Consider the following 26,788-nt stretch of genomic DNA (forward strand, 5'->3'; position numbering starts at 1 on the left):
AGAGTCCTCATGAATGGGATTAGTGCCCTTATAAAAGAGGCTCCCGAGAGAGCTCCCTGGCCCCTTCCACCATGTCAGGATACAGGAAATCTTTGACCTGAAAGAGCCCTCATCTGACCAGTCTCCAGAACTGTGAAAAATAAATTTCTGTTGTTTTTAATCTGTGGTATTTTGTCATAGCAGCCTGGACGGACTATGACAGGGACAAACTTGAGGACCAAGATATGGCAGCAAAATACTTTGGACTGAGTAAAATCGTGAAGGAGGTTGTGAAGTATTTTACTAGCAGTGAGAGGCATGTGGGCCCTAACTTCCTACATAGACGTGCAGCTAAGACACAACAGTTGTAGATGCCCAACATGAGAAGGCATCTCACTAGCGTTTAGATGACTAAATAAGCAAAAGGTGGTTACCATGCAATCATTCACACCAGTACAATGGCGCTCCTCCAGGAATGTATTTATTTACATGAAAACACCATTTTATACAAACTGAAGCCAAATCTTAAAGAAGGGTTTGTCCAGGCATGCCTCTCCATCCCCTGGTTTTGCCTCTTCGCCCTTCACCTTCTTTGGGTATCATAAACAAAAGGTTTTAGACTGCTTAAAGGAAACTGGATCTTTTTCCCTGCCCCAAAGTACTTTGAATATTCAATGTCCATGGTCATCTTTCAAAGAAAACTCTTGCCCAGGGTCATTTTATTTAATTTATTTATGTAATACAGTGTAGAAAGCTATCATGGTCATAAGCAATGATTCTGTACAATCACCCTGCAAAAAAAATTTTTTTGGAGAATTCTTGGTAATTTGAGACCAGCAGAGCACCCCACCCCCCCACCAATAAAAGTGCTTACAATGAACAGGGATTCTTTTCTTTATCAAAGATCCGAAGATACATGGACAAAAAAATTTTCAATTCTCAATGCCTAACGTGTGCACATAAAACAGGCACGAAGAAATAAACGTGTATCCTCATACTTCCTATATCACAAAGAGAGCAGAAGCAGCAATCTGTACAGTAAAATGCAATCATGGGAAAAAAATCCTCTAAATCATTTGGAATACTTAAAAAACGTTTAACTTTAAAATGCATAGTGATCAGGAAAAGAATATTTAGGCAAGAGAAGCAGTTAAAACTCCCACATTCACACGAAGCATCCCCATCGATTCTTAAAGCATATTTCAAGTAGGATTTAATTGGGTCACAAACCACAAGAATAATATACAACTGGCTAAGGGGCTACGTGATAAATAATCAGGAGAGAATCTATTCATGCACTAGTTTGATACAGCTAAATTCTTTACAGGACACAAAACCCATTAATAACGTAGTGTAGACCAAAATGTAAAGAGAGAGAATACATTATTGATTTGTATATTAATTCAAGTTCAGGCATCTACTTGTGTTACAGCACAGCTGTCAAAGGCGATAATGAGTAAATAATAAAAGAGAAGGGTTTCTTTCCAAGTTATTCTATAAATGAACACCGATGGGTAGTGAAGCAATGGTTTTGCTGTCCAACTTCAGAGGCTGCTGCGACGGTAGTCTAGTTCTGCATCTGCTCAAAGAACTTGTAAGTTGGATTTTCATAGCCGTTCTGTTGCATCTTGGAGAGGTGGCGCTCTTCTGGGGTCACAGCGGCGTCAACCTGAAAAGCAAGGATGAGGAAAACTGAGTTTAAAAAATCAACCTTTTAAGAGCGCACATGGAAAAGCAACAAAAAGATAAGGTGCACAGTACTCTTCTTTCATCAAGATTGCAGAACACCCACTATCTTTTCTCCTTTCTTCCCCACTTTGACATCTCAGAGCAGTCCGCCTGTGTCCACCAGGCACGCAGATGTTCCATCTAGCCACCAGGTGGCGCTTAAAACCTTGACGTGCTGACTGGGCTTGCAAAGCGCTCACTGGTTGCTTCCCGAATTTAACAGTAACTGGATATACCTAGTGTGATAAATATTTTTTTCTTCCCCGTTGGTTCAATAAAGGACACAAAGCCATGACGGAGGACTGTTTTATTTTAAACTGTGATGGTAAGTTGGGGAAAAAATCCAGGAGTATCATGAAGAGAGATTCAGCAAAGTATACTGGGTGACCCTCAGATCTGAATTATTGAGTTATCTTTGCAGGCTTATTTGAATTTGTTCCTGTTTACACTAAATTTAATATATTTAAGCGAGGTCTGAAAATCTTTTAACTAAAACAATGATATATGTATATTAAACGGGCTATTATTTAGGGGAAAAGGAAAAACACAGCAAGGACATGCCATTCTAGATTCTAGACGATCTTCTTTTCTTTAAAACTGAACAGAGATACTATAGAAATATGTCCTGGTAAAGGGCTGAGAACAGCTCCTCGCTGCTGATACGGTGCTTCATCTCTAAGATCAGGCCAGCAGTTGTAAATGTATCCCGCCCCCCCCACCCCCCTCACCCCCTGCCCCCCGGCCCCCCCAGCAGTGTCACTGTCAGGACAGAGCTGTGTGGAGCATTTCCTCTCTGCAAGGTAAGTTAATCCCTATCATGTGGGGAGTGGCTGTTCAGGTTTCTAGCACATCTGCTGTTATCTCTCACAGTGCACAGAAGAGAGGAAGTATTTAACTCTTTGCTGAATGAATCAAAGCTTCATTTTGTTTGTCAAAAAAAATTTCTGTAAAAACACTGGAAGGTGAAGAGAATCGACACAAATTGAATCAGAACGAAGTGGCATGTTTTCCATAGAAAAGTTAGGCCGTACTGTGCAGAAGATGGGTTTTCCTTCAAAGCGTTATTTTCTATTCTACACATGATAAAGCTGGGCTCCCCACATCATTTCCAGGAAAATACTGCAGGCCCGTTCCCCACTGCTGAGTGTTGAAAAGCGACATTCAGCTTCTTATGCAGCTTGTCCCCGTGACACAGCCAGTCTGGTATGGTTCTGACCCCACACAGCTATCTCACTGCAGTGGTGCCCTGAAACCAATGAAGGAAAAACCCCAGCGAGCAGGTGTGTTGGTGCTAAGACACCAGGTCTAGGGAGAGAGCTTGATACGCCATGACTACACCACACTGGCTAATGAGTAATTCAGACTAAAAGATTGGTGCAGTCACGATGGAAAACAATATGGAGGGTTCTCAGTAAACTAAAACTCTGTCATTTGTGACAACACTCATGGAACTTGAGAACAGTGTTAAGTGAAAAAAATTAGACAGCAAAAGGCAAATACTTTATGATATTAATTATATGTGGAATCTAAAAAACCCCCAAACTCATAGATACAGAGACAGATTGGTGGTTGCTAGAGGTGGGGGGTTGGGGATGGGTGAAATGGGAGAAGGGGGGTCAAAGGTTACAAACTTCCAGTTATAAAATAAATAAGTCCTGGGGATGTAATGTACAGCATGGTGACCATAGTTAACAATACTGTATTGTATATTTGAAAGTTGCTAAGAAAATAGGTCTCAAAGTTCTCATCACAAGAACAAAAAATTGTAACTATGTGAATCGATGGATGTTAACTAAACTTATTGTGGTGATAATTTCACAATATATACATATATTGAATCATCATGTTGTACACTTTAACACCATGTTATGTGTCAATTATATCTCAATAAAACTGGGAGAAAAATTTGTCGATACAATCTGGCTCCCCCACGGTCATTCTGCAAGACCCCATCTCGTGGACTGATGGACTGCCTTCAGTCTGCGTATGAAATGGAATAACCACCGTGGTCAATCCCAAGGCAGCTGGATTAGGAAGATGCACAGCTCCCTCATATGTTCGTTATGTGCCCTGCTTCTTAAGTTCCCATCCATACATCATTCCCACTCCACCGTCTTGTCAGAGCCGCCTGCGTTCTTGAAGCGAGTCCTCAGATTCATCCGCTCACAAGCCTGTGCATCTCTCCTTAGAACAAAGCCACCAACAAGCTCTCACCAAGAGTCAGTACTCAGAGGACATCGCTCAAACGGACGCTCAGCGTCACTGTCCCTATGGAAAGAACCACAGATGTCTTTCCCCTCCCCTCCTCTTCGTTTGCTCTACTCTATTGTCAACAAATGAGGTCATCTTGCTTAAATTGGCAGTTGTGTAATTAGCCACAGACTTTGTAAGTTAAAACACCATCATTAAAGATTAGCATCAATAATGAGAGATTTCATCCACTCTCCAAATCCGCTTGCTGGGAAACAGCCTGTCTGAGGCAGTCTGCCATTCAAACTGGGGCATCTTTTTGCCCTGCGCCACTTTTTCTTTTTGGTGAGGAAGATTTGCTCTGAGCTAACATCCATTGCCAATCCTCTTCTTTTTTCTTTTTGCTTGAGGAAGATTAGCCCTGAGCTAATGCCTGTGCCACTCTGTCTCTACTTTGTATGTGGGATGCTGCCACAGCATGGCTGATGAGTGGAGCAGGTCTGCACCCAGGATCTGAACCTGCAAACCTGGGCAGCTGAAGTGGAGCATGGGGAACTTTAACCACTTGGCCGTGGGGCCGGCCCCTGTACCACCTCTTGACTGAAATTTCAAAGATGTCAAGGTTAAAAAAAATGTCTTGCTAACATCAAGCACAAAGCTATGTTTCTGGATGTAGAGAAAACCACACAGCTGCTTGATGGTTGGAATATTATACTTGTATCTCCTCCAGGGCACACATCAGCCCTCACACTGGCTGTCAACAATTATCTGCATTCATCAAGGACAGGGGAACACCTGGCAATTTAACAGTTTCTCTCCTCTTGAAAGGCCAAAGCCAAAAGCTTAAGACAGGCCTGTCAGAAATGCGAAGCTCAGAGGCTGGTATTCACGCCAAGCGTCTAACCTTCCTGTCTTTTCTTGGCCTCTTTTCTACTTGCTAATCCTCAGTACCTTTGCCGCTGGGAGGGCAGCTCACACTTCCCCATTCCTGCAGTGGGGCGGCCTGGAGACCGCAGAAGGTCAGGAGCTACAGGAGAGCGGATTATCTTAACAAAATGGCACCCAAGTAGTCTGGATTGTATCTTTTTATCCCCAACCCATCGAAAGCTAAAAACGAAACAATGAATAGTCACATCCATGGAGAAACCTACCACTAAAGGAAGAGCACTGGGTGGGAGGGAGCCTTCCCTTCCAGCGGGGCTCAGTGACCTGTCACTCACGGCTAAGTGGCAGCACTGGTGTGGGCCACCATGTGAAGGCCACCTCACTGTGACCCTGTGCAGACAGGGTCTCTGCACAAACACCTCACTGTTATTTCCAGTAAAACAGAGTCGGGGGAAGTCGAAGCCAGTGGTGCTTGTTCTGGAAGGAACGATAGAACGATGAAGTCAGAGACAATGCCCATGTGCCCATCAGGCAGGGACATCTCTCACTTGCTGAGGTGAAAACAGACACGCACACAGCCTCGGAATATTCCTTCTCCAGACTTTTTCGATTAGATGGGAGCTATAACTCATGTGGAGTCTTCACGTGGCTCTCGGTGCGCTGTGTCTCCATGAAGGACCCCGGGGCTCCCTGTACCGTACCGCACTGCAGCGTAGCTTCAACTGGCTACCGACACTGATGCGCAGTGTGAAGAGCGGAGCCTCAGGAGCCTGGTCTGCCTCGTCCTAACGCAGCTTTGAGTGGAACTTTTGAGTACTCTGGCTAATGTTCTCCTCCTACTCCACCAGACCGGCCTCTATAATTCCCTGTTTTCATAAGTAGTTCAGTTATGTTTATTGCCTACAACAAGTAATTCTTCAGGCAGGCTCTGAAACTCCTTTGCTATCCTTTCGTAACCATCTTTGCTGCTTTCCTTTGACCTTCCAATTTCCCTTCCTGCTGTTTGCCTGGAGCCACAAGCTGATTTTGAGTCCATCCTCCCTTCTTCTTCCCTTTGCTTCCTATGTAACCCGACCATTCCCTCTGACTGCTCTCGAACACCCGCGTTAGTGGTTGCTCGATGCCTCTGTCCTGGTGGGTCAACTGCTTGCCAGGAAGAAAGTACCTCTAAGGATATATTCTTCGAACGTCACCAGTATGATGGCACAGTCGTCAGGAAAAGCCATATGCCACAACTCCACAAAAAACTAAATAAGCAACTCTCTTCTTATTTAGATCATTAATGAAATGACTTGGGGTGGGGAGACTTCTGATGTTCTAGTTATCAGATCTGTGACAGGAAAATTTATTTATGCCCTACAATAAAGAGAATAGTGGAAAGAGCTAGAATGTTTATTTTCAAATATCTGATGTCAATGGCTATGAGCGTAGAAAAGGCCCATCTGCTACTAAACAGAGCCTGGGATCAGTGGGGATGTGCAGGGCCACGGTAAAGGAGGAGCCGTGGTGGACCATTCAGTGATGCTAGGATCCTCGGCCACCAGAGATGGTGGGCACATTTGGGAAGCAGTATAAAGGGATATCATGTCACTGCTTGAGGCATAAATACAGCCACGTGTCACTTAACGACATACGTCGCTTAATGACGGGGATATGTTCTGAGAAATGCGTAATTAGGTGACTTTGTCGTTGTGCAAATATCATAGAGTGTACTGAAGGGGAACAAAATGTGCCACCCCAAAATGTGTCTCTCTAACATGAGGATTATTTTAGGCTGATTATTTTTAAGAAACAAAAGACTCAAGAAAGTTTTTGTTTCTGCCCGCCTAACTGCCTAAAAGAATTCAGATTAAGAAATCTGTCTCAGGAAGGGAGCTACCACCTTAGCATAACATGAGCTAATGGTAGACAAGGAAGAACCTAGAAAAGCCTGTTTGTTGGGCTGCTCTCTATGTTCTTCTGTGTCTATGTGGCCAAACAAATACTTGTTTTCCCAATATTTGCTCCTTTTCACTTACCTGTGAATTGCCTCCCTTCCCTTTGAAGTCCTTGACTCTCCCCACCCCCAGCATCTTTTGCCTTTAGCTGAGGATGGTACGTAAGGTGAGGGCTTTGGCCATTTTGACAAGTTACTTGATTTTCCTGGGTTTCTCCCATGTATGCACGTTATTAAATTTTTGTTTGTTTTTCTCCTGTGGATCTGTCTCATGTCAATTTAATTCTTAGACGAGCCAGAAGAACCTAGAAGGGAAGAGGAAAATTTCTTCCTCCCCCACAGTACTTACACAAACCTAGATGGTATAGCCTACTACACACCTACATTATATGGAACTAATCTTACGGGCACCACTGTATATGTGGTCGGTTGTTGACTAAAACATTGTCAAGTGGCGCATGACTGTAAAGCTTAGTCATCTCCTAATGACAGTGTGGCTAATGGCTTACAGAATGAATCTCCAGCCCCAGGGCTAAGCAAATCATTAAATCAATATTTATTGCTTATTTTTAAGAAACAAAACCTACTAACTGCTCATTCCACCTGGTAACAACTCTATTAATAAAAATACTATACTTGTTTTCATTTCCAAATCTCTGCGGTCTTCTGCAAGGATCTTTCACTCTAAGAATGAGAGATTTCCTGGAGATTAATGCTTTCCTTGTGATTTCTTCTTCATGTATTGGTGGCGTGAAGTATGACTGTATTCTGTCCTGACAGACTTAGGCCAGTCCAACTGGAAATACTCTTTTACTCGTTTTTGTTTTTAGTGAAGTAGGGTTACTCATTAATGAAGCAGGTTAACCAGAGCTGGAAACACACCTATTTCCACGTACTCGAGTGTGAGAGAGCCTGCTAGGACAGGCGGAGAACATTCATAGGCGCATCACTTCATACAGTGTAGACTCTGCGTGCTCTGAAACCCCACAGCGCTCTCTCTCACCCAGGCCAGGTGAGATAGCTTAGGTGCCTAGCCTGGGTTACAGCAAATTGTGTCCAAATTCTACCATCTCAGCTGGACTATAACCTTCCTGAGGGCAGGGATGGTAAACAGCGCCTTGGATGAAGTTCTGTTCCCACGCTGCTGTCCACAGCTGAACACAGAACTCGACAAAGGGTTGCTTATGGAATGGAGAGAAAGGGAGGCCTCGAGAGGGAAAAAGGGATGGTTTCCAGGCTTTCCACAATATCCTTACCTTGAGGAAGAAGCAAGTTAGAGGAAATAAAGAAAAGAAACACAAAACTAGGTGGGGCAGTCACTCTGGGGAGGTTTCTAGATGTTTTCAAGTAGCGAGCAAAGTGAATAGCAAGAGCTGAATAACTAACTGCCCTTCTTCGAATTTTGCTCCTTTAAGAATGTCTCCTGGCTTAAAAATTAATTTCTTTTTCTCAGGATCTGTGTTAAACTGTCAACTTTTCTGACATTCCAAATCCAAGGAGACTTTTCTTGGTAACTAACCAAAAGAAACATTGAACCCAAGCAGCTGTAAGAGGGCTTAAAAGGCAACTAGTTTTCTTGAAGACAAGAGATATTTTCTACTCCCTAAGGTTTGCTTAGACAGACAACTAAAATGAAGAAGTAATAATATCATACATCAGTGATTCTCAAACCTGAATGCACTTTTCAGTGGGGAAAATTTTCAACACTCAGATTCCCAGCCTCCTGTTTAAAAATTCTGTTTCCGTAATCTGGGGTGGGACCTCGGGCTGTGCCCTTTTAACTAAGTTCCTGTAAGTCTCACGCACAACCATGGCAGAGTCCCTGTAAGAGACCCCCGTTTTCTGCCACCATCACTGGGCTCTGTTAGGGCTGAACTGTGTCCTCCAAAAATTGACACAGTCCTAACCCCTAGTAGATTACAATAGGACTGTATTTGGAGACAGGGTCTTTAAAGAGGTAATTAAGGTTAAATGAGGTCATTGGGGTAGACCCTAATCTAATAATACTGGTGTCCTTCCCAGAGGAGATAAGGACACAGACATGCACAGAGGGAAAGCAATGTGAAGACACAGGGAGGCCATCCACGAGCCAAGGAGAGAGGCCTCGGAAGAAACCAAACCTGCCGACCGACACCTTGATCTCAGACGTCCGTGCTCCAGAATTGTGAGGAAACAAATTTCTGTTGTTTAAACCACTCAGTCTGTGGCCCTGTTATGGCAGTCTGAGCAAGCACAATATAGGCTCTTTGGCCCCACCCAGATACTTTAACTGATAAAAAGGAAGCTATCAGTCCAAGGCAATTAAAACATACAATTATATTAAAGAAATTAAAACGGGCTTTTGAATTATTCAAGTATGAAAACACATTTGCCCCAACATGGAATTAAAACGAAAAAAAAAAAAAAATTTTGAACAGAAATGAGATAAACTGATGCTAATAATAATACAACTTACACTGTCTCAAAGGACACAAGCTCAGAAATACCATTATGAAAAGAGCAACAACCCAAACTGGATGATGTTGTCATTGCTTATGTCATGTGCTCACCCACCAGTTTGTCACTCACTCAGTTCTTTTCCACCATGCTACCTGTTTCCTGGGTCCACTCCTTTCACTGCCCTTTAGCACATCCACACTAGTACGGACAGGAGAAACAGGACTCAAATGATGCCCATTTCCATCAGCAGCTCCTGGAGATTTTAAGTGCTGAACAAAATGAGGTTTCTGGCTTCACCACACATGGAATTTATTTAAACTGTCCTTGCTCTTCCATAATCAAGACTGATTTGGAGCACATTTCCTTGGGGTTGGTGAGAAGTTTAGCTCACTGGAAATATCTGGACTTTTCTCTGATGGAAAAAGCAACGCATAGGATGTGGGGAAATCTGTACTTTGACCTTCGCCTCACTTAGTTTGACATTGGGCAAACACTTCTGTCTGGATCTGTTTTCTCATCTAGAAAAATGAGAAGATCCACTTGATTGATCATGAGATCTCTTTCAGTTCAAGATACGTTAATTCACTTTCTGTAACAGTTTCCTAAAAATTTACATATCCTATAAGGTTTCCCCCACCAAAACCGGCATTTTAAATGCATTAAAAAGAATTTTCGGTAAATTTTACTTTATTTTTCATTATTTTGTATCATACTATTTAAAATGCATCATAAAGGGTTTAAGAAGTCATATTTGAACCTTGCAACTATTCTATTTTGTTGGTCTAACCGACGACTTCCGTGCTGTACGCATTCATGTTAGTCACATACTGGCCTGTGGGGAGAAAGTCTCAGGGAAGCATAATTGTGCAAAAATTGTGATTGTCACTTTGTGGGTCTTCTCTTCGGCTTCAGTGCGACTGCAGTAACAGCTTGAAACAAAGATATCTCAGGTGGATGTGCAGGCAACAGGATGACCATCTCAAATAACCTTGTCTGTTTGCCCGGGTGTTTGGTATAATGTGATCTTCTACAGAGCTTGAAAGAGAAGACTCTTTACTCAAAATCAGTATTACTTACTATTACCTGGTTTTAGTTAGAAGTCAGACTATTTAAGACAAAAACAAAAAATCCAGGAACAAATGTGTTTATGTTTTTTTCTTTTTGAAAATGTATCCTTCCACTTCCTTTCTCATTTTTTAACTTCTGCTGTTGCTTTTCTCTTTTCTTTTAAATGTTTGAGGGTAATCACGATATCTTTAAGCCAGGCATTATCATTAGTATTATTTTGATATTTCAATACACATTGTAAGAAGTTGAGGCAGCAGCATACAACCCCAATGCGTTGATCATAGTACTTGTAAGTCAGAATGAATGAAAACCAAAGCAAGGAAAGAACTACAACTTGAGCATCATGCAGGAATGTGATTTTTTTTTCAAAGAAGAGATACTTGGATGATTCTTAGTCTAACGCCAAGCAAAATTTCCCCTGTAGTCTTTCTTTAACTCCCACTTGCAGACATGCAGCCAAGTTTACCTACCTCCACCACCCCATGATGGATGGACGTGTACTGTTTCTTCTTCAGCATCACCAAGGTGATGACAATCACTGTTGCTATGACAACACCGCCCACCATGAGTCCAATGATTGCACCTTTGTTTGAACCCACATCTTCTGCAAAGAACACCTTGAAAACAAATCAAGAAAAAGGACTGTAATTGCAGGTGACATTTGGATGAGGTATGTGAAAAGTTTCAGTCTATTCATATATATCTTATGCCTAAAGTTTGAGTTGTTGGTCACTCCATTATTTGGTTGTATACTTGAAAAAAAAAATCAAACATTCTACTTAGAAGGACGTTTGTAGTCTACAGAATGATGTATGACATGTGGCTTCCCCAGTCCTAGGAAGTCTACTGCCCCCTACATGTCACTAGAAAGGCAAAACAGAAGCCAAGAGGGACCTGAAAGCCTCTGGCAGGTGGAACATTTGGTGAGAGGTGGGATGGTAGCTCTTGGATCTATCAAAAGCTGTAAAGGCACGGACTATGAAAGGAGGTCACATCCACGACCATTATGCCTCAGGTGCTTTTCAAACCCACAGATGTCCTAATTTTCTTAGAGGGACATTAATACATAGGAATAAGCATTCTGAAACAAAGGAGTTAAACAGAAGAAAAAAGACATCTTGTTACCTACTTTTAGCTGCAAAAATTCAGCAGGACACGAATTAACTATGAGAAGCATAATGCTTAAAATACAGTTATTTCAAAGGAAGAAGCAGAGGCAACAAGAATCTTAACAGCCACACATAACTCGTGCTTTCTTAACATGTTTTCTCCAGACATACTACATACTTGGATTACTAGAATCCAACCCAAAATGTTGTTTTATTCTTATTTATTTGGATTTAACATAAAAAAAATCTGGAGAACACTGTAAAGAAGAAATCTACTCAACATGATAAATTTATTGCAGTACAATCCTTCATATTGTTTATAAAAGCAAGTCATTATTATTCAACTTTATCTACCCTTTAAATGGAATTATAAAAGCATAAGGCAACTTTTATCATCTTTATGTTATGTACAGAGATGATCCTAGGCCAGATCATCTGGCTAGTTACTACTAAACACACACCATATTTGTTATATAAGCTAATGAAAATAGCTCCCTAAATAATTCTTTTAATATAATCTCAAAATACTAAAATGACCTGTGTCACAGCTAAAACTAACATCCTAGCAATCTGAAAAGGCAACAAAAATATGGCAAATAAAGCAAATTTCTCAAAGAGTTTTACTCATAGCATATATACAACAAAATTAGAAACTGTTCATAATTATTCCCCTTTCCAAACAAATATGCTAACTCAACATATTTATAAAAAGCAAACCATTAATTAGCTAATGATACAAGCGTGAGGTAATCAGGAACAAATGCCAAGTCTGGACATCTTGCTATGTCTTTAAGAAAATACTGTAATTTTGCAATATTCATTGCACTAATTATAGGACATTATCTTATCAACTAGTTCAGTAGAGGGAACTGATTCTCTTAATTTCGGCTGCCGCCATTAGTCACTGTCACATTAAAGGAGTTAGCGTAATTGCAGAGATGGGCTTTTATGACACAGGCACCAGAAAATGCAAATCCACACATTAATCTTCAGCTCTACGCCCCACTAGCTCCCAACTCTTCAGTGGTTCCCCCAGGTTTTTTTTTAACCTCTTCAGCATCAGCCAGATCAAGAGCGCTCCTGATTCTATAATAACTGATACTGGATTAACTTGCCAATGAAAACCATCCTTCAAACAGCTAACTGTGCTATTACCAAAAAGATCCTGGGAGTTCAAATGAAAATCTGAACCTCAAGTCAGTTAGATTTGCTCCAATTATTTAGAGTGAAAAGAGGCATACACAATACCAGCATTTCTTTTGGAGTTTAATACTTGGATTCATAAATTTTATTTATGAATATTGGAAAGACATTCTTCCCTTGAAAAAGAGTAAACACACACACACACACACACACACACAAATAAGTGCCTGAGAGCGATTGCTTCTCAAGTATTATTATTGCTATAAGAATTTTATTACCATTTTTGTTCACTACTGAATGTGCAATAAATTTGCCTTTTTATTAATTTAACCCCCTTCCTGTGCTTACTGATAAGAGGGAAGGAACCCTAACATAATGCAGGATTTGATTTATCTGAAGCTTTTGGGAGAGGATTTTATCTAACTACTAGAGCTGCCTGCACAAGAGATGGATGCTTTTTGATTTACTCCAATTCTAACATTTGAAAAAGAAAAAAAAAGGGTGATTTCATCCGAAAAGGAAGGTGCTGTCTTCCTTGCCCAAAGCCTTTCAATGAACTACACTGCTCGGAACAGCATGGGGTCTTGCTCACCTCCTGCTTCCAACCACTGGTAGAGACCCAAAGATCCTCCTCTTGCTGGAGAACTTAAAATGTGGGATCTGGGGAAGGGACAGGAAGGAGGGCGAGAGGGAGAGATGAAGCAGCACAGGGAGATAGTTACAAATGTCAGCTTAAGTGAATAACCATGAAAAGGCTTCTGTGAAACCAAGTAGTGTTTGCACGTGTTCATTTGAGATTTTGTTCCTTCAAATAAACCTATTATAAAGCTATTTTCCTAGAAAATAGAGTGGAAGTTAATTAAAATGGATATTATAATACAAATTAATTTTACTCTAATCCCTGCGCGCGCTCAGCTGCCTTCTAGACATAAAGAACTACTACATCTATACCACGTAAAGACCCTCTTTTTCTTTTCTTCCTGTTTTCATGATGATCCAATGGGCAAGTGTTTTATTTTTGTTTTTCTCTTTGCCTTAACTGGACTTCTGGCACAGGATGAACAGAGTTAATAGGTCATTTGACAAACAGAGCGGCAGGAAGAGGTAAATTATTTTACGTACCAATTTTTGATGATGAACTTCATATCCTGAATCATGTCGGAACTCCGCATCCATCTTCACCTCAGAGATCTCTTCCGTCTTGATATTTGTCAACCCTGAACCTGCATTATACCATAAGCATTACACCATAATTAAAATACACAGGACAGTCAATTCGTTTTATCTGTAAACAATACCATTCCAACACAAAGGCTACCAAAAAGCACTTTCTAGGCCTGAAGTTAGAGGAAAATAGATTAATGACTTTCTTCAAGAAAAATGACACCCTGTATTTAAATCCTTAACCACTACCTATTTTAAACAAAAAGAAATTAAAGTGTAAAGAAATCTGAAGTTAAGGCTTCTACTGCCTTACACACACGCTATAATTTTTTTTTTTTTAAATAGGGCAAAACAGAAGTTAAATGCTAGTTGGGAGGTTGGCAAGGATTTGTTTCTAGAATATGCTGGCTTAGTTTAGGGGCTTATTGTTCAGCTTATTGTCTTTTTTTCACGCACTCTCATTCCTTTAGAAAAAAATAATAAAAGGCTTTAAAATGAGCATTAATTACCTGGTAAAGCAAAAGCGCTACTTTTGGGCTTTGTTTCAATTACAGATAAATTATGATCGTGTCTCTATGCAGTGAAGCATTGTAAAAATTGTATCATTTTTTCAGTTGCGTGATTTAGTTATAGATACAGAATGTAATTGGTTCATCTGCTGAAGAAAGAGCTGCAGTCTATAAATTTTGAAAAAACTTTGAGACTAACAGAATTTATAACTTACTAACTCTTCCTTCTCTAGACATGATTCTTCCACTCATTGTTATAATGAATTTCGTTTTTCAAATAATAATTTGAAGCTTAAACATAAAATGCAAAGTCATGTTTAGAACAAAAAAATGAAAGTACCAAGTATAAATGTCAGTTTCCATGTTGTAGCCATTAAATAGCCAACGTCAGAATTTGGGGATGAGCGGGGCTTTTGAAATCATCTCCTCTGTGGTGTTCCCACTCAGGGGCAAACTCTCAGCTCCCGAGTGAACAGAGAGGGACGTGTCAGTTTGCCTCCATTTTCAGACAGCTTTGCCTACAAGAAGGGCCTTTCTTAAGCCTAAATCAGCTTCCCTTTAACTTCTACTCTTTGAGTCTGTTCCTCACAGAACACGCCTAGCTCTCTTCCGCATTACAGCCTCGAACAGATCAGATACCCAAGGAGAGGAATCACATCCCTGATGAGTCTTCTCTTCCTCCAGTTGCATATGACCAGTTCCTTCAGCTCCCACGGGACCTAATTTCTTGCTTTTCGCCTAGTCACCCTTACAGTCTGGTCTACAAGGCGCTGTGAAACTTGTCACATACCTAGCTGAAACGGAAAAGTACAATGGCCACAGTATATGACGTGCCCATCTAACAGCACAGCTGATACCAAAAGAAAAGAAGGATCATTTGACAAGGCCTAGGGAACCTATGCTGGTTGTGACATCTCACTCATTCCTTGTCCAATTGTTCTCAAAGCTTCCATTTAATAACATATTCGAAAATGGACCAAAGATCAATGTCAATCTACACCTGGCTTGCAGTTTGTCCAGCTATCTTCTCTCCTTTCTGCTTTGTCTTATCCATATCTTTCCAGCTCTTCTGTTCTCCAGAGTTCCACCAAGATCACGGAGAGTGGTTCTATGATTTTACCCTCAAGTTCTCTTAGCCTACAATTTGTCTGGGTCACATAGATTTGGACTTGGGTAGAGATGTGTTGTAGATTGAAAATATATCCACAAATTTGTTAATATCTCTCCCTTCAAGAAGGTGGCTTAATCCCCCTCCTTAAGTGTGGACTGGATGTCATCACTCGTTTCTAATGAATAGAATGTGGAGAAAGTGATGGTGTATGACTTCTGAGACTAGGTCATAAAAGGCACTGCAGCTTTCTTCTTATTCTCCCTGTTGGATCACCCGGTCTGGGGAAAACCAGCCACCATGTTGTGAGGACACAAAAGCAGCCCTATAAAAAGGTTCACATGGTGAGGTGCTGAGGTCTCCTGCCAACAGCCATGTGAGTGAGCGATCTTGGAAACAGACCCACCAGCCACTGAGCTTCAAGCCTTCAGAAGTCTTAACTGCAACCTCACGAGAGACCTGAGCCAGAAGCTCTCAGCTAAACCATGCCTGAAATCCTGAGCCTAACAGTAATTATAAGAAAATAAATGCTTGTTGCTTTAAGTTGCTAAGTTATGGGATTATTTGTCACATAGCAATAGATAACTAATACAAGGGGCTAGCACCTTCTTTTCTCATCTTAAGCTATCTTGGGCTTTAATTTCCTTTTATCAGAAGACCATTCTCTTTGATATAGACATAAAAACCTGTTGATGGACCTCTGACCCCTAACCCCATCCAGAGAGCTTTAAAATTATTAGCATTTTCTAAGTTTCACCTCATTCTGACCTCTACTCTCCCTGACACTAATTTTTGTTGGGCTGTGACACTATCTTCTTGTATTTCTCATTGGTTGTTTTTTCCTTCCTACAAGCCCTCTAAAATCTGAGATCCTTGAAGAACCACAGTGATTTCCTTATACCTCACCCTTTTTCCGTCATCAGGATCCAGCAACGCAATAGTAAAATCACATTTCTGAGATTTAAGAAAACTCTCTTCAACAGTCTTTTCTTTTAGATTTGTGGGACCAAATAGTTACATCAAAAGATAAGTAAAGAATGAGGTCTCCTCTCAAAATTTTAAACGCTCACGTTACTTCTGAAAGGAGATGAAGAGTACTTTTGATGCTCAAAAAAATTCATATTCATGTAACAAGTCAGAATAACAGATAATTAATCATAGCTTAATAGTTTACAAGACTCTCAGCAGAAAGAGCATTTGCTAGTTCATTTTTGTATAGTACATATCGCCATTTAGTGAAGAGACTTGCAATACATTAAGCAAATCTCAGTAAAAGGGAAGAAAAATAAGCTTGCACATATGGAAACATCATCGATAATAAGCTGATATTGCATGCAATGAAATGTGAAGGGGAGATTTACATAAATTGCAGGGACCCTCATTTATAGGCTCATCAGACATGTTTTCTGAGTTGTGCTGATTCATCCCAAGCCCTGGTGTGACTCCTTTCTCTAGTCACGGTGGTGCGTGAGGACAGTCTGTTGTTCACTTGAGGGAGGAGAGGGGCACGTCCTTCATGAAACCTCTTACATGGCTTGGGGTCAAGAACCTAGTTTCCTTTATTAGAACTGGAGAAGAGTGGTAATAAATTATAGCGTAAAGGGTGGCTTTCCACCCTTGTGAAGAGCCTGCTAACGTATTTTTCTTATTCATTTTGGTCAAATATATAACCTGTCCTTCAGTGTCTATTTTTCCCTGGAAATAAGCCAGGAGAGTAGCTGTAATGGTCACTATGCCCAGAAATCACCACTGACACTACTGTGTCCCCTACTTGACACTATGTTCTAGAAGTTACAGTGCCCTGGTATTTCAGATATGAAAGATAAAGAGAGGTCATTTTCCTCAGTCGTGATTATACAAAAACCCTTTCTTTACTAGTCTCACAGTGACAACAGTGATTATTCAAAAACAAAGCCATCAATTTAATGACATGATAGGACAATCCTGGGAAGGGTTTCTAAGTTTGGAAAGTCTAAAGATATTATTGGGCACATTAGACTCAAGCATGTAGTTTCACAAAGTGTGATTACGGAAGAATAAAAACTAATGCTATAAAACATTGAGAGGAAATTCGTCCAAATGCTTGACAGACTCACTACAAGCACAAAAATATAGAGCATATATGTTTTAATCCATGTTCAGTAAATACAGCTATTCATAAATATACCTTAGCTAGACTCTTTCTCACTTCATATCTGAGCATTCTTTCCCATTTATGGCCTTCTTCTATTGGGGAACCCAAGCCTTACAGAGTATAAGAAAGGAAGCTTGGTCTAGGCCATTCTCTCATCTGTATAGACTTGTTCCCCTCTTTTATGCCAACGGCTGTGACTCAAATCTTTCAAAACCTTTCTCCAAGCTCATTTCCAGCAAGCGCTGTTAGTGTCCCATCTGCTCACATCACAGACATCCTGGTTTACCTTTGGTGTACTTTGTATTTCTCTCCTTTCTAATTACATCTCATCTTTCTAAATACGCAAAGTGTGTTTGTTGTGTTCCTTCTATTCCACTTGAAGCTCCTGAGAGCAAGGACCTTATCATTTATTTCTTTCGACCCTCCACAGCATTTAGGGCATAGGCCTTTGTGAAATATCAAAATGCAATATTGCTATTGTTACAACAAAGACTTTAGATGGTTTCTTCACATCTATATAATATCTCTAACTATTCTGTAGCTCTTCCCTTAAAACATATTATTTTTGGGAATATATGGAAAAGTCCCTTTCATGTTAGATTTTTTTTAAAAAAGGAAAAAAAATCAACTTTGGCAGTGTCACCCCTTCCTGGATATTTCAATAGGAACATATCAGCCCAGCATGTCCAGCGTAGGAACTTAATAAAATTGGTTGCATGAGTGCTTCTAATTCACATTTTAGGCTTGTAGATGAAATGTATCTCTTCCTTTAAAAACAAAGGAGGAAGCACCATGAAAAAAGGCCAAAGGATCAACCTGAGCTGGTCTTGGTTGCAGCTAGAATGGAACTGACTGATCCTCAGCCTGGGGCCCGACCAGTCAGCTGAGCAAGACGGGGATGCCAACTGCCGGCTCCTTGAAATTCACTAGTGTGACACTGGCAATAAGGAAGACATTAGGAAAGATGAAACTGTGTCTAACTTACTACAATTTAAGTTCCGCTGAAGAGCCCTACAGAAAGAGATTCATGAAATCAATGAGATCGCCTGTCAAGACATGTCACTGTGCTGTCCCTGCTGGCCTGTTAATCACAGTGCAGAGGCATGAAAATGCCACAGGGCAGACTGCGTTCTCTTCAAGGACTGTGTTTGGAGGCAGATGTGACCTGAGCCTGCACAGGCGGGGGGAGGGGCAGGGTCTTCTCCTGGCCCCACTGCCGACTGTACCTGAACCAGGGAGCAGAGGTCGACCTCCATGTGTTAACATCTTCTAACGAGGTCCACTCTCTGTTCCTTGATTACTGCACGGGGACATTATGAGGATAAAGAAGAAAATAAATAAGGGAAGGGATGCACTGTTGGGAGTAAAATCTCCCCAGAATATACAGATTTGTCAATTCAGTAACTTCTCTTCTCTTTTTGATTCATTGCAAACATCGGTTGCTATCAGTTGGGAGAGGTTGTGCATGGGCTCAAAACCAGGAATGCACATGCTTCTGTTGTGCTCTGACATTATTCTTAAAACCAAATTTGAGATATAGGCTAAATACAGAACAAAGGGTGAAAACTCATTTCTTCTTAATGCTTGGAAAACAGTACAAAAAAAAAGTGCCTATTTCAGGGTTAACGGGAATTTTAAGTAGTATAAAAAATAAAGGACTTGTATGCAAAATTATGCATGTACATCTGTTGTGTCATATTAGCCACTCATGGAGAAAAAGTATATACAACCCAGAAAAGAGAAAATGTAAATATTTCTGGGCTCTAGAGAGATTCCAATTCTGATATTTTTAGGAAGGTACGTCTACTTGGGGAAGTGACTGAAGTTTGAGCCCAGTCAGCTAGAAAAGAAGGCATCCAGACAGCAAACAAGAAAGGAAAGATGAGATGTTCATAGCAGTAACTAAGTCACCACCAGATAGAGTCTGCATCTGTGTGGGTTTCCATTTTTGAGGACAGACAGGCTCTATACAGGCCTCTTCACTAAAAAAGAAAAAGGAAAAACCAAAAGTTGGAAGGGCTCGGGTGGATTGTTTCAAAAGGAAAGCTCAGAAAGGAAAAAAAAAAAAAAGATTAATTAAGAACTTGGGAAATGAAGTGCAAGGAAAAGCAAAGGGGAATTTTAGAAAGTTTGGTTTCCATGGTCATTTCAAATCCTTTCCCAATGTTTGCAATCTAGAGAGGCTAATAATGAAGAAAGAGGATGGCGTCTGCTCAAGCTCAAGCGCAAGATGCTGAGAGGTAGGAGTAACCGGGTTATACCTGGTCGAGTGGTCAGTCCTCGGTCGGCAGCAGGGCGGGCGTCAACAGGCTCGACTGGGCACAGGAAGCAAGATACACAGAAAGCAAACAAGACAAATCGAGATGGTGAGTCGTGGCTCCTGAACACAGAGCAGGAAAAAGCATGTGCAATACACAAGCTATCAAAACGGAGCAGCTAGAAAAGACCCACAGTGAGTTAATCCTGAGCACCAAGGAACGAGAGGGGTACCACTTCAAAAGGCTTATCTCTGCTGATGCGCCAAGCCGACTCCTTGGTTTTCTAATAAAAGCACTCACCAGGAAACGCAGCAACATCAAAGAAGAGGGGATGGGAGTGTGGATTTTCCTCTCAGTGAGTTTAGAGATAGTTTCTTGGCTTTTGATTAGAAATAAAATATATTATATCCAGCCCAGTGGAAAGTCTTAAAGATATCTCCTTTTACAACTGCCCAATGTTATCTTATTTTACAGTTAATTAACTACAAAAAGACTCCATTAAATCCCCAGGGGAAATGCAGATATGGATTTATCAGGAGAGGAAAGTTTCAAATCTGCCATGTAGTGAATCAAATTGTTCCCAGTTTGAGGGTAAGAAAGGTAAACCAGAAGTCTCTCTCTCTTTCTTATCCCTTGAGGAAGATTTTCGCTGAGCTAACATCTGTGCCAGTCTTCTTCTATTTTATATGTGGGATGCTGCCACAGCGTGGGTGATGAGCAGTGTGCAGGTCCACACCCAGGATGTGAACTGGCAAACCCCATGCCACCAAAGCAGAGTGCATGAACCCAACCACTATGTCACTGGGCTGGCCCCTCTTTTTCTATTTTCAAAGGCTGGTTTCTACTGAATAGATGACATACAGTTGTGATGTATCAAATGCAGATATTTCCTTTCATATTTGTGGATTTTCACAGTTTTTCATCTGTGACTATTCTGGGTTGGACCCAGAAAACCAGTGCGGGTAACACAAACATGCCCACCACTGTTTGGTAATTCCACCATGAGTTGGTATTTCCAAAGTGCTTCTGATTATCAGAAAATATTAACTTCAACTTGACACTGGTCTTTGAAGAAACAGGCAAGGGAGAGAAACAAAGCTTTTAGGATTAATAAATGGAGAAGGGGCAAATAAAGCTGAGGGAGGAGAGAAGCCCCTTTGGTAAGGCCTGGGAAATACAAAGGTGAGAAGGTTAGGAAAGTGAGCGAAGGTGTGGATGGGAAGACAAGGTGTGTGCGATGGGATGGCTTTTGGATCAGCAATTTCAGTAAGACCATACAGCTTATAGCATATGGCCCAGGCATTCAAAGGTGGGATTATAAGACCAAAATGATTCTGAATGCCACACGTTGGCAGGAACAGTGAGGGGGAAGAGAGTGGCAGCAAGCCAAGTCTTCAAAATATGAGAAAATAATGTTTCTGAGAAGACTAAGACATTGTGATGCATCAAAAGAGAAGCGTGGTTTGGTCCTTTATCATGCAGAGACTGGCAGCATAGTGGAGAAGAAGGGGCTGTGGAGGCATCTAAACCCAACATTTAAGATGTCAGTGACTGTAGGCAAAGGACCACTTCTGAGGCTGTTTCTTCATATGTAAAACAGAAATAATAATATCTGCATCTTCTAATTGCAGTGAGGAACCAAAAATTTTTAAAACCTGTTTCAGAACCTCCCAAATACTATAAAACTGCATTTATTAAATACTTTTTAACAACTACTGCTGTGAGGATGACCCATCTCTAATATTAGATTAAGACACACTTCCTTCTGCCACTCACAAATACATTTGAACAATACAGTTTCTCTCTCTTTCATTTTTTCCCCATCTGCGACAATCTACCGAGAGGGACTTTCTCAGTCCTTGTAAAATGGAGTTAACGGTACTTTTTGAGATTTTCCTCAGAAGGGCCCCAAATGGTACTTCAGTGGAAGCCAAGAACATACCAAGGCACACTCACAGAGCAAAAAAGTCACTTTAAGTGGTGATTCCGTCCATCAATGGTTCAATCATCAAAAACCATATTTGACTCAGAGGGAAGCAGCGGGATCCGTGCTTTAAATGCAGGCTGAAGAGCTGGTCGTCAGTCTCAGGATCCGCTTTAACGTCACCACTTATTTTCTCTCTGATCTTGGGCAAGCCACATTCTTTCTGATCCTTAGTTTTGTCACAAGTACACAAGATTTTTCCAGGGCTCAAATGTGCACACATATGCAAAAGAACCTTACAAATGATCAAGTACTATTCCACAATTACTTAAGGGAATACTGAAAAGCATCAACTGTGCCTGGAAAAAAGTCTGAGAAATATTATCACGAAAAACTATTGTCAGTTATTTCCAGGCGAGGAGATTGTTTCTATAAATTTCTCCGTCTTTTTTCCCCCCAATGTGCGTGTATTACTTGAAAATAGGAATAAAACCGTTTCTACTTTTTTTTTCTGCTTTATCTCTCCCAAAACCCCTGTAGACAGTTGTATATCCTAGTTGCAGGTCCTTCTAGTTGTGGGATGTGGGACGCCGCCTCAACGTGGCCTGACGAGCGGTGCCATGTCCACGCCCAGGATCCGAACCCTGGGTCGCCGCAGCAGAGCGTGTGAACTTAACCACTCGGCCACGGAGCCGGCCCCTGTTTCTATTTTTTAAGAAAATAAAACGATAATAGTTTTAGTGACTTAAACCATAGAGCGCTTTAACAGTTTGAAGCTGATTCAGCATGAATTAATAGTAAAAGAAAAAAGTAACTCTTGTGTTCAGTGAGCAGACATCAATAAATATTTTTAGAAGACTACCATGACATCATAGCAAAAAAAGAACGCACATCAACAAGAAAAGTAGTGCATTATTTCCCAATCCGCCGCAAATACTTTCTAATTTTTCAAATGGACTATTACTCATTGAACCAGAAGGTAACTTCAACATAGAGTTCAAAACATTTTACACTGGCTGTTTAGTAAATCAAAAATACGAAACAGATCATCTGGAAGAGTTAAAATAAAATTCTAGCAGAAATGGACTATTCTTCCCCTGCCTTCAGTAGCTTTGGATCAAGTCCTTTCCTACAAGAGGAGAGAAACAGAAATGATCCAAATTCTGGCACTTTTGAGTTGGTTAGTTCTGGCATTCCCTGTAATAGACCAATTCTAAGCTAAATGCTGCCTAGCACAACCCCTCCACCAGGCCAAAGGTGGAATCAGCAGGAAACCAGTTTTACAGAGATAAGAGAGTCCTAAAAAGGACTGGTTTGCAAGTTTTATGGCTAATTAAAAATAGACCAGAGGGCAACTTCACTTTGCAATTATATACATCCAGTCTTACAAGAGCTGTTGCACCTCTTTAAGAATATTATGGTTTTTATACATGTATTATAGACAAAGAAGCTGAGTGTTGGCCACAAAAGCTTCCTGGTGGCCACTGCATTCCATCTTCATGGCTGGCCTGCTCAGACACTCATGAAAAAGCAGAACACACACAAATGCTATTAACACAAATGCTTTCAGCCAGATGATTTCACGATCCATGAGAACAACAGTTTTATAAACAACAGCTTCACTTGAGTTTCGCCAGTTAGGTTTTGTGGATCGAAAAAACCACAGGATAAAAATCCCTTAAGGCAAATCGTCATTGATGGAAGAGCCTAAAATATTGGAAAATTGTTTGTGATATGCTTATTTTTTCAATATAAATTTAAAAAATGCCTGAACATCTGACCTCTCTCTGGACTTGACTGATTGTTCTTAAGAACAACAAATTTCTGGTAAACGTTTGAAGCTCTAATGATAAGGATTGCATGAACAATGAAAGGAAATCCTGAGAATTTTAGGTATTTTCAATAGCTCTGTGTGTGAGTTCATGTCTGTAAGGTTAAAAAGGAACAAGGCTCTGGGGAGAGGAGAAAGGGTAAGATTTTACAACTGTATCATTATTTGGTTTGTTATATTCATTAATTTTAAGGATATTCTGTTTGGGCCATAGGATGATTCTCCTTGAGACAAGCTGGTGGAACCTCTCTAATAAAATCCTGGTTCTATTAAAAAAAAAAAAGCTACTACTAAACATTTACTAAGTTGTGGTGCTAAGAGTTTTACTTGCCATCTCATTTAATGCTCACTTCTATCTTTGCATTAGGAATTATTATCAACTGTATTTTACAGACTAGGAAACAGAGAGGCTCTGTAACTTGCCCACAAAACACAGCAGAGCTGGGATATAAACGCTGATCCACATCATTCAGGAGTGTGGGGTCGCACTATCCTATGGGATGGTGGGGAATGTGAAGGTGTTTCTGGTTGTCACCATGACTGGAAGGGGAGGGAGGACACTAAGGACTTTTAGTAGATGGGGACCGAGGATGCTAGATGCTGTGCACAGGGCAATCCTACACAAATAAAAATTGTCCTGCACCCTACATGATTTCCTAAATTCCTGCTGGACATTCATGTATTTATGATTATGTGAGAGCAGAACCGAACTCAGTTTTATATATAAACACAAAACATTTTTGCATAGTTCTTACTGTAACCTGGATCTTCCAGGAGCTCACCACTGGGTAAACTGAGAGAAGATAGTTTTTTTAGAGCTTTCCCAAGAATTATTCCCTATATTATTAAATCCTTCACTGCTGCTCATAGAACCTGAATCATGGAATCAGCCTGTTATCAGTCTGCATTTGTATTTGTCACATCCGTACAGGATGATGCCTGACCATGCCATTGTTTCCAGTAGTCGTCGAGCCTGGAGCCTTCCACGTTGAAACACTTATTATAAATTACATCCATGAGATTGATTCCCCCCCTAAACTTTGTCAGTCCATTTTATTTTAAGATTCACTATTAAGGAGGCTTTTCAATATGTTATAAAAGGGGTGTTGGGTCTGATAATGGTGAGAACCAGAACTCAAATTCTGAGATCTTAAATATGATGGCCTCCAACACTTTGATATAAGATTTTGCTCCTTATCAATAACAGATCTTTATTTAACAAGAATACCAGCTCTTCTGATGAGGCCTAGGTAATATGAGAACTGTATCTTGGTCAGGGGTCCAGAGGCACTCAGTCAAGGACTTTGCCCAACTGGGCATCTTGGCAAGGGTCTGGGCGGGGGTGTGTGCATGAGCGCGCATGCACACATACTCACGAATGTCCAAGGATGTGCAGACTGTCTCCCAGGGCTGATGCTACAGTAGGGGCTGTTAGGAATCTGAGCCCAATGGTCACAGGCCACTCTTGGAGTCCACTCCTGAGCAGAGGTGTTTAGTCACTGCTGTTCTGAGGGACCTCTCAACTGTTTTGTTCTTGGCCTTCCAAAACTGATCACTTTGGGAAACCCAGTATAGTTAATCCAGTCTTTTTTCTTTGCATTATTTGGCGAGAGGCAGGGGTGGGGGAGAGGAGCGGGGGAATCAGTTTGCCTCCTAACTTGGACCAAGACATCTTTGCCTCTTTTTTGATTTGGGGGGATTGTTAAGGGGCAGAAGACCAGGAGACAGTGGATGTGTTGACGATGGCATCAGGGTTTGGGTTTCAGGAAGCTGTTCTGGGGACATAGCTCCTTCCTATATTTCTACTTAAAAGAAGCATTCAGTATCCTTCCATCTTTTTTTCCTAAATGGATCCTAAATGGATCAGTTTGGCTACTATTTAAAAATTTTTAATATAAGCAGCATGCTTAATAGAATGCATATAATTTTTAATGGAGATCATATATGTACATATGAATACATATAAATTCAAGATAAAATGCTTAAGGCATATAAAAGCAGATTTATTTAACTGTTGTATTATTTATACCACTAACATGATAAATGCAAAGTTAAATTTACCTCATTAAAGACACCAAGGAAATATGCAGGCTGATATTCATATACAGAGCAGTTAAGCTCTGATAGAGTGAGAAAGTAAAGGGAAAATTTGAAATTCAGAAAATGCAACACCTTCTAGGACGATATATAATGTTTTGCTATTCCATATTGTGCTGGGTGGCACCAAGCTCAGTGCATTTCAGTGTATTCACTAAATTTGAAGAGTTAGGATAAACAGAGTTTGAGTGTCTTCCACCTCCGTTAAACTCTGTACAGTCCACATTTTAAAAGGATTCACAACATTTAAGACAAATAATAAGTTTTACCACAAACACACAGTAATTTTTGTATAAATTAATTTTACTCTGCTGCTAATTTAGCTTATCTTGGCTTTCTAAATCTCTTTCCATAAACTTTACCAAAAATAAATAATCATTTCTAGTTTCTACTATTTGTCTGTGTATTCATAAAAATGATTTAGGTGAGCTCTCAAGTATCTTTCATCCGACATCTCCAAAACCAATAAAAAATGTTAAATATTAAAAATGGGAACATTCTATTTATAGAAACTATATCATTGAAAGATATGTGAAAAGGCCTTAAATTATGAGAAATGGGTAGGAAATTCTTTTAAATTATTATTTTAGAATCTCATTGCAGAGGAATAAATTCTCAAAGGCTGAGGTAATTTTTTAATAAAAATAGAGGTTTAAAATTTTTTCATAAAAAGGTTAAGACTTGGACATAAATGGTAAATTACACATTTAACATTATTTGGTATAAAAGGTATCAAGGACTGTAATTTTCTACCAAAGACAGTTTGTTAGACTTCAGACATGTTACCTATTTCTCCCTCAATTAAACAACCTAACGTCCTCAAGGAAATGAGGAAATCTTGTGTGCACTCAACTTACAAAATGAGATTGGACATTTCTCACAAGCAATTCTCCCTAGAGACTGAGTAGTGAGCATTTTAAATGCCCAAAAGGTACCTACCTATAAAAAAATGACACAGCCAGCACTCTATTACAATTTAATAAGTTACCCAGGTCTTAAATTTTTATCCTCTCTGTAAGAATTATTTTTATAAAGTCTTAATTATTTTCATATCATTAATAACACTGTTGTTTGTATCTGGTAGTTTTACTATTAGACGCCCATTTTGAAATTAATGAAACAAATCTGGGGTGATTACTCACTGTATGAAAACAGTCTATATAAAGATTTTCTGCAATGGTTCTATAAATAAAAGCTTCTCCAGTGCACTTAAGTCTAATACTGGACTTAATTTTAGTCCGAGGAGTATACTGATTGCATTTTGAGGTATCCATACTACAAATATC

General features: G+C 40.3%; 1 protein-coding gene across 7 annotated transcripts in view; it reads right to left on the reverse strand.

The window, feature by feature from the left end:
• Window positions 1-693: 693 nt before the first annotated feature.
• APP (amyloid beta precursor protein) overlaps window positions 694-26,788 on the reverse strand; it is a 254,045-nt gene continuing 227,950 nt past the window's right edge. For 4 of the 7 annotated variants that reach the window (XM_008514150.2, XM_008514148.2, XM_008514146.2 and 1 more), the window contains 4 exons: window positions 19,654-19,707; window positions 13,600-13,700; window positions 10,696-10,842; window positions 694-1,648 (listed from right to left, as the gene is read on the reverse strand). In XM_008514150.2, the coding sequence (XP_008512372.1) occupies window positions 1,547-1,648; window positions 10,696-10,842; window positions 13,600-13,700; window positions 19,654-19,707 (404 nt within the window). In that variant the 3' untranslated portion in view covers window positions 694-1,546. The remainder of the gene's footprint in view (window positions 1,649-10,695; window positions 10,843-13,599; window positions 13,701-19,653; window positions 19,708-26,788) is intronic. The other 3 variants (XM_008514152.2, XM_008514149.2, XM_008514147.2) reach the window with 1 other exon arrangement.

This window comes from Equus przewalskii, chromosome 27 (genome assembly GCF_037783145.1).
Source record: "Equus przewalskii isolate Varuska chromosome 27, EquPr2, whole genome shotgun sequence".
Taxonomy (NCBI): Eukaryota; Metazoa; Chordata; class Mammalia; order Perissodactyla; family Equidae; genus Equus; species Equus przewalskii.